This window comes from Pteropus vampyrus, unplaced genomic scaffold, assembly GCF_000151845.1.
Source record: "Pteropus vampyrus isolate Shadow unplaced genomic scaffold, Pvam_2.0 Scaffold321, whole genome shotgun sequence".
Classification (NCBI taxonomy): domain Eukaryota; kingdom Metazoa; phylum Chordata; class Mammalia; order Chiroptera; family Pteropodidae; genus Pteropus; species Pteropus vampyrus.
Genome location: NW_011889102.1, coordinates 1,381,717 through 1,390,168, shown reverse-complemented (window position 1 = coordinate 1,390,168; position 8,452 = coordinate 1,381,717). Strand labels below are relative to the sequence as shown.

Below are 8,452 nucleotides of genomic sequence, written 5' to 3'. Positions count from 1 at the left end.
TCAAACTCAACCATAATGAAATAACTCAAATTGAGGCCTCCCCCTCCCACCGCTATGGATAAACATCCAATAGCCCAAAGCATTAATTTCAAGTCTTCCTGGGCTGTTAGAGTGGCATTCCACCCACGCACACACACCCACACACACATGCACATTGACTTAAATCACCCATTAGATGCAGTAATGTACAGGGCTAGAGATGGAAGAGGGAGTATATTTTCACATTCACTGACTCGAAATTGTCCATTGCCCTCCCCAAAAGGGGGAGGGATGTTTTACTGATTGCCTGGAGATGAATTTCTATGAATATTTATTGATTTATTTTCAGGGCTCAGCAGGGGAGCTGCAAATAAATTTAGTGCGTTCTTTAAATAATTCCTTTTCTATGAGGCAAGATGTCATCTGAAACTTCTAAATAGGCATTTAATTAGCCTGGGTGTGGATTCCGAACAAAAACTCCCGGCAAGAGCTTTGGGGGTGCACTGTATTGCAAAGAGGCGGTCGATATGCAGAACTGATGCGCGCCAGCCTTTGTTGCCGGCCCATTGTGCGGGCGATGCTTATGAAGACTAATCCAATCATAAATTGCACCCCTGCGCCAATCAGAGTGCCCAGAGCCTCTGGCGAATGAAGCTCGAGTGGAGAACTTTGTTGAACTTCATTGTCAGAGCTGTCACTTTTCAAAGCGCTTTAACGGGCGGGCCACTATAAAACCATCACCTCGACGGGAGGACCACGGAGGACTCGCAGGCGCCCAAGTGGGATCGTTCGTTACTCGGAGACTTTTGCTAAGCCCAAGAGAGAGTGCACCGCGGGGGCGGGAGGGGCGGGAGGCGAGGCATTTACCCTCAGGCCACTGGAAGAAGGGTTATTCTGCTCGCCCCGCGCCTAACATGATGTTCCCCGGCCTCCTCGCGCCCCCCGCCGGGTACCCCAGCCTCCTGCGCCCCACGCCCACCTTAACGCTGCCCCAGTCCCTGCGGTCGGCATTTTCAGGCCACTCGAGCTTCCTGGTGGAGGATCTGATCCGCATCAGCAGACCCCCTGCCTACCTGCCCCGCAGCGCGCCCACGGCCAGCTTGTCACCCCCTAGGCAGGGGGCCCCGGCGGCTCTCACGGACACAGGGGCCTCGGACCTGGGCTCCCCCAGTCCCGGCAGCCGGCGGGGCGGATCACCGCAGACCGCCGTCTCCCCTGCCAGCGAGCCCACGTTTCTGAAATTTGGGGTGAATGCCATCCTCTCCTCAGCGCCCAGAACCGGTAAGTGAGCTCAAAACGCTGAGGGCCCGTCCAGGTGCGTAGTCCTTCTCGCCTCAGTGCCCTCTATGTAGCGGGTACGAACTCACACTTCGGCGCACACACGTGCCCACGATTCCTGAGGTCTCACATCTCGAAATCTGAGACCTAGTTAAGTCCAGCCGATTCCCAGGAAGAAAAGCCTCCAGGTTCGCCCCACCCTCAGAATGAACTTGAGCGGTTCAGTCGGAAAGAGAGCACAGTTCCCTTGCCCAGCAAAACTGAGCACACGCTCCTGGGAGTCTGTGCTTCTGCCCTCGAGCCAGTTTTATTTATTTATTTATTCTGGGAGCCAGTTTTATTATTTATTTATTTATCTATCTATCTATCTATCTATTTATTTATTTCTTTATTATTATTTTTGACCCAAGTATATATTTACTAGCTTAGCTAGTATTACAAATCTGCAATTCTTTTCGTCAGCGCCCTAGCCCTTTCCATCTCATTAGTACCTAGGATAAGATTGGAGACAGGGGAGAAACTCTGAGGACTATTTCGGGGGTGAAAGGATTTCCACAGATGAGACGACGTTAGGGAAAGATTAATTTTACTCTGTCCATTTATTAAGGAAGATGCCTTTGAAATCAGCAGAAGGGTTAATCATATTACGCATTCAACGTGCAGAACCATAATGAAGTACGTAATCAAATTCCCTTTGCTCTTCGCTCCCTCACTCTCTTCCAGAAGCATCTCCCGCCTTGCTCTCCAGCGTCCCTCCCAAGACCTTCGCTTTCCCCTACTTTGAAGGCTCCTTCCAGCCTTTCATCAGATCTTCGTATTTCCCAGGTAGGTCTCATTCCCCTCCCTTTCGCGAGGCTGGGTGGCGCCCCAACACCAGCCCATCGTTCCCTGTCCCTAAGTCATATTTCTCTGTCCACCCCTCGGGGTTACGCTCTGGTTCAGAGGTTGCAAGGCGTACAACATTCACGAATCCGTCGCGCCAATTTGATGCCCTATTTAGCACAAGCAGTGACTGCTTGACACTTTGCACCAATTCCCTGCTCTACAAATTAGCAGGAATTGTCATGGTCCCAATTTGAGGCGGTTCCCTTCCCGGCGAGGAGCTGTTGGCATCCCTTCACGCCGCCGTTTTCCCACAGAGTCAGTGCACTTGGCCACGATTCCCCACAAAGGTTTCAGCACCATGACCAATTGGTCAGCTCCTTCGGGCAGCCACACACAGACCAGCCCTCGCCTCTCCACGCCGCCCAGAGACACCTACCAGCCGGGGCTAATTTCTCTTTAAGAGTCATTCAGGGCTTCGGACTTTTCACAAGACCACATGGGGTGCCCTCTTGTGTGGGATGCCTTGGGTCGTCCAGGGGGAGGGAGACTAGATCCTCCCACAACCCTAACCTTTTACCAACCTGATTTCCCACCTTCTTCTCATACCCTTCCCCCACCACCATATTTTTTCTAAGGACCACTGAGCTGGTAAAATAAGAAGTCTGAAGGAAGCTGAAAATTGGTTCCCAGTCTAAATGAGAAACACCTTAAACAGATTCCCTGAAGTTTTCATCCTGGAGTCCCAGTGGTGACCCAAACTATGGCTCAAAAACTGCAACTTGTCAAGACTCATGAGAGAGAGGAGCCCCTATAGAGAGAAGAGAAACTAGGAATGGTCGGTGGGGGATGGGTAGAACCACGACAGCACTCCCAAATATCAGCGAAAGAAATAAGCAATTGATTTTTAAAAGAGGGAAAGAGAATTCACCAACCACGCCCCCACCCCCTCGCTTCCATTCAGGCTGCTGCTGATAATGGAATTTGCTCCCTTTCTCTCTCATCTCAATGCTCAAACAAAAACAACCCGAGCTTTATAAATAGCTTTTCATGTCCATTTAATGAAAATGATTCGGAGAAGAGAAGCCTCTGCCATCAGTATTCTCCCAGTGGTCTTGGCCTGCAGTTGTGTTTAGTTTGAAAGTGTAAATCTCTTTTGTCCCAGTAATATATGGCTTTCGCTGCTTGTCCTCAGTCTTTTTCTGTTAGTTCATTACTACACAATTACCATTCACGCTTCATTAGAGTCTCTGTTTCTTTTTGGATTTTTTTCCCTCCCTTAAAGCGAAACTCTCCCTCTTTTTATCATGCCAATACCCATTGGGAAGCGGTCAATGTGCTAATTAGCTGCCACTTTTCATGTATTCGGCAGAGTTCTTTACAGTTGTGCAGGGGAGGGGAGGAAAGATTAATATAAAAAAGATGAATACTGATTGGATTTAAAAAAAAAAATCCAAAGAGGATTTTCTCCTCTCTATCAAATCAGTAAAGCACCCCATTTTCATCGAAAGAATGCAAAAGCCACCAAGGTAATAAAAGCTTAAGAAGAAAACCCAGTGGCCTGAGCTGGATATTTTATTTTTGTAATTTATTTTTTCTGTTGCTATTTTAGCTGGTGTACGCAGGTTTGTTTCTCTGAGACCGCTGAATGGAAAAACGAAAACAGGCTATTGTGGGAGCTGTTTTCTGTGTTTCTGTGCTTTTACCTAATCCGGGTTTGCACGGTTGAAAGGGAAGTTATTTGGGTGGAAAGCGCCTTTCACTCTCGCAGGTTTGTAGGTTCGTGGCCTATTCTCCAGGGGGAGAAAAAGGAGAGCTTTAAAGATGAAGGGATCAGAGAGAAAAACCGAGGGAGGTGGAGCTGGGGAGGCTGACGCTACCACCTCATTCGCAACCTCCAACCCCCACCCCTCTGCAGCGTCCTCAAGTGTCGTGCCTATCCCGGGGACCTTCTCCTGGCCGCTGGCCGCCCGCGGCAAGCCTCGCCGGGGCATGCTGCGTCGAGCCGTGTTCTCCGACGTGCAGCGCAAGGCGCTGGAGAAGATGTTCCAGAAGCAGAAGTACATCAGCAAGCCCGACCGCAAGAAGCTGGCGGCTAAATTGGGCTTGAAAGACTCACAAGTGAGGGCAGTCTCCCCACAGCCTCTCCCGCCAGGCGTCACTCCTCCTCCACCAGTTGTGCAATCGGGAGGGTTCTCTGAAACCGCTTAGGTCCCATTGTACAGATGGGGAAAGTAAGGTCTAAGGAGTGAACGAGTGCCCGAGTCAGATTCCTCGAGGCTGCTCAGGACAGCCCACTTCTCCTGGGCTCAGCGCCCCCACTCCCGCGTTTCTGGGCCAGGTACCAGATGATGTGGCAAGAGGCGCTTGGAGCGGAGGTGGGAGTTGAGGGTAGGGTAAATGCCGAGATCCACCTAAATTCACACCAGGGGATGGGGAGCGGGCAAGAAGGGGAAAGACAGAGCCCCCTTCCCACGTGCGACATCCTGCCGACGCCCCTGCCCCACGCCATCTTTGGGGAGGGTCTGCGCTAACCTCAGTTTCTCCCCTGCTCTCTCTGCCCCGCGCGCACTAGGTGAAAATCTGGTTCCAGAACCGACGCATGAAGTGGAGGAACTCCAAGGAGCGCGAGCTCCTGTCTAGCGGGGGCTGCCGCGAGCAGACCCTTCCCACCAAACTCAATCCGCACCCGGACCTCAGCGACGTGGGCCAGAAGGGCCCCGGGGAAAACGACGAGGAAGACGAGGGCCTGGGCAGCCCCCGCCACCGCCTGGCTTATCATGCATCCCCCAACCCTCGGCACCCGCGGGATTCGCGGCTCGAAGGGGCTTCGCCCGCGCATTCGAGCAGCCCCGGCAAACCTTCGGACTTCTCCGACTCCGAGGAGGATGAGGAGGGCGAGGAGGAGGAGATCACGGTGTCTTAGAAGCCCCCCGGCGCCTGGGGTACTGTTTCTAAGTGCTTTGAAATTGAAGAGGTGGGATTCAGTCTGCGTGTTCACTTAGTCCCGGCTGTCCCGACGCTGCTGCTCCCCGCTGTCCAATCGTCACCTTCCATTGCCCAAAGTGACATTTCCGTCCACCTGCCAACAGCCCTCTCCACATAAGTTAAATTTAGGTTTGGTCCCAGTCTTAACTTTTTCACAGCGACTCCTGTCCCTCTTTGGTTTTTGCTAGCTATTTTAAACACAGTTGGGTGTGCGCTCCCACCGCCTGTGAGCCAGGCGCTGCTGCTCCTTAGCAGCGATAAACCAACCAGTAAGTCAGGAAATCCCGTATGGAGGAGGAAAACATAGCATCGAGTTAGGAGCCACAACATCGAGTCTGTGACTCCAAGACTCCTGACTTCCTGGATTCTTCCACCTCCCTATCTTAGGTAGCAACGGCCTCCTATCCAGCTCCAGACTCTCTCAGTCTTCCCATAGCAGAGCCCTTAGAAAGCTCAAGAATTTCAAAAAAGGAAGAATGTTTATCTGTGCTTTATGGTCTAAGGTACACATAAACATTGAGTCTTTTCTGTCATATTTTAAATGCTCTCTGAGCAAAAAAGTGAGTTCTCTAAATGGGAGGAAGAGTCGGTCTCTATTTCTGTATGTGTCTGTTAAAGCTTTTTCTTTATAATTTCTGCTTCCATGATATATGCACCGAGCACTCTACCTTGTGCCCCTTTATTATTTCAGGCGAGGTTTTGCTGACCTGCAAAGCTGACCTGCAAAGCTCCTGAGCACTGGGCATGATGTGAACAGAGAGAGATCCATAAGCCTCTTTGATTTTTTTTTTTTTTTACTGAACTTTGCTGTCTTTGCACAGCTTTTATGAACTGTACACTATTCTGTACACTTGAGTTGTATGGATATTTTATACCAAGGTTATTGTGAAGGACTGTAAATGACTGACTAGATTTCCTTCTCTTTTTTTTGCAATGGTTTTTAAACTTTAAAAAAGGTAGTTGTTTGATTGCATAACTTATAAAGAAATACTTATTTTGTATTTTTTCCATGTACAGATTTTTATATATGTATATATGTGTCAAATGAACAAATGCCAAATAAAAACTAGAATGGATATAGGGTCAAGTGCTATTAATTCACAGAATATTAGAGCTAAAAGGAATGGAACTTCTAGTCCAAGTGGCATGGGGATTTGCAGTAGGTAAGCAATAGTCAAGAGAGGAAGGAACATGTCTAAAGCCACCCAACCTAGTTCGTAGCCAAGCTGGAACTAGAACTCATAGTGCCTTTGAACTCAGGCCAGTGCCTTTTCTGCTTCCCTGTACCGTAAAACAATCACATTTGCTATGGTTACAAGTGAAGTAGCTCCAGTAAAATGATACCTGTTAGTTGAGACCGCAATAATCCTTCTCTCTTTCTCTAAGGACTGAAATGATGAACTAAGAGAAGTCAGTGAAAGTCAGTTTAAGTGGTTTAAGTTTTCAATGTTTTGTTTCTTCTCCTTCAAGGCATACTTCCTAGTCCTCAGTGAAGCTCAAAGTTGGTCCTGACTTTTGTGTATGAATTGATTTTATTGGAAATGTCGTCTACAGGCATGACTTGTAGCTCTCAAGTGAAATTATCGTTCTTTAAAGACTAGCTTTCAGCAGAAATGATTTATTTAAACAGAAACCTAGGAAGTAAGGAGTATCAGCTTAGAACCCTGGCAGAGGATTTTGTACCCTTTGAGATTAGTCTCTGTCACATCAGACACACAGACCCATTTTCCTTATTATCCTAGCACAAACTCCAGTAGTTGGGGGAAAATGTTAAGCTTAAATTTCAGTAGTTTGTATTATGTTTGAATTTTGAATATATTCATTTCACAATTAACACAAATAACACATTCTCATCATTCAAATAACACAAGCCCCTTCCATGCTAAGTTTCTGATATCCTTGATATCCTGCCCTGCTGGACCTCTTCCTGACATTGGTGATCACTGTTTTTATTACTGTTTATACATGATCATGGGAATTTGAAAAAAAAAATTATCTTTACTGTCATAATTTTATTAATTCAAGAAGCCTCCCATATTTTCCCCTTCACACACATGAAAGTGCCTAGCCTGGGGTCTTGCACATAGTAGGCATACAATCTTTCACACAGAAAACTCTGCTCTGAGTGATTCAGGCTATTTCTCCTTCACCTGGTTGCTGCCTGGATATCCAGAAATGAGATTCTAATCAGAACTGCCCAACAGTCCCCCCTTGCCAGCTGAAGCCTGAAGTTCTTAGTTATAGTCAAGAACCATTTTCAGGCATGGGGATGGATTAGTGTCTACATCTGGAATCAAAGTACTCTGGAGGCACACCCATGTTCATTGCAGCACTATTCACAATAGCCAAGTGGTATTCACATTCATATTATTCACAACAGCTTCTACAACCCAAATGTCCATTGAAGGATGGACAAATGGATAAAGAAAATGTGGTGTATACACACAATGGAATATTATTCAGCCTTAAAAAGGAAAGAAATCCTGTCACATGCTCAACATGTGTGAACCTTGAGGACATTATGCTAAGTGAAATAAGCTAGGGATAAAAAGAACAATACTCTGTGATTTCACTTATGTGAGGTATCTAGCGGAGTCAAACTCATAGAAGCAAAAAGTAGAATTGTGGTTGCCAGGGGCTGGGGTGAGTGGGAAATAGGGAATTGTTATTCAATGAGTACAGAGTGTTAGTTTTACAAGCTGAAAAAGTTTTAGAGATCTATTTTACAACAATGTGAATATAGTTAACACTATTGAACTGCAAATTAAAAATGGTTAAGATAGTACATTTTATAACATGAGAGTTTTTTTTAAGCTCAGTTAAAAAATTTTTAAGTAAATTATAAAAAGTTAGAAGAGTTAAAAATCCAGCAATGGGGGGAAATTTTAGGTAATGATATTTTTGTAGCAATATTATAAAACAATGTAGAATTGAAAGCAAGAAGCATTATATGATGTAAGTGAAGTTTTTTTTCTATATTAGTAAAAGTTAAAACCCAGAAAAGGAAAAAAAAAATACTCTGAAGATTTTTAAAATACATATGCTACTCTTCTGCATTCACAAAGCTTTACTTCTCAAGAACTACAAATGCCGAATTTGGGCTCATTTTAGTGTTCCTTTCAGCTGAGCATCACAAGGCTGAGGACCATGTCCGTTTTGCATAGTGTTTCCCTAGCGTCATGTATAGTCCCCAACACATATAGGTGTTTGATATGTGTTGAGTGAATAAAAATAAAAGGAGAGTCAGACTCTAGAGTCTAAACCACAGGTAAATTATAAATCTTTCAAAAGAGTTGAAGGATTACTTAGGCTGATGACAAAAACAAAACAAAACAAAAAAACAAAAGCAAACAAAAAAAAAGACACTCAAAGATCTCTCTCCTCA

At 46.2% G+C, this 8,452-nt stretch overlaps 1 protein-coding gene across 1 annotated transcript; it reads left to right on the top strand.

Moving 5' to 3' along the window:
- Nucleotides 1–893: 893 nt before the first annotated feature.
- Nucleotides 894–5,061, top strand: DBX1 (developing brain homeobox 1). Its single transcript, XM_011377779.2, has 4 exons — nt 894–1,260; nt 1,981–2,082; nt 3,998–4,200; nt 4,655–5,061. The coding sequence occupies exons 1-4, from the start codon at nt 894–896 to the stop codon at nt 5,003–5,005; spliced, it is 1,023 nt and encodes a 340-aa protein (XP_011376081.1). The 3' UTR covers nt 5,006–5,061.
- Nucleotides 5,062–8,452: the final 3,391 nt, after the last annotated feature.

Excerpts from the sequence above, each read along its gene's own strand:
- DBX1 (XM_011377779.2), top strand. The coding sequence starts at position 894 with ATGATGTTCCCCGGCCTCCTCGCGCCCCCCGCCGGGTACCCCAGCCTC. Across the intron at positions 1,261-1,980 it reads CTCCTCAGCGCCCAGAACCG|AAGCATCTCCCGCCTTGCTC; the intron begins GTAAGTGAGCTC and ends ACTCTCTTCCAG. Across the intron at positions 2,083-3,997 it reads CAGATCTTCGTATTTCCCAG|CGTCCTCAAGTGTCGTGCCT; the intron begins GTAGGTCTCATT and ends ACCCCTCTGCAG.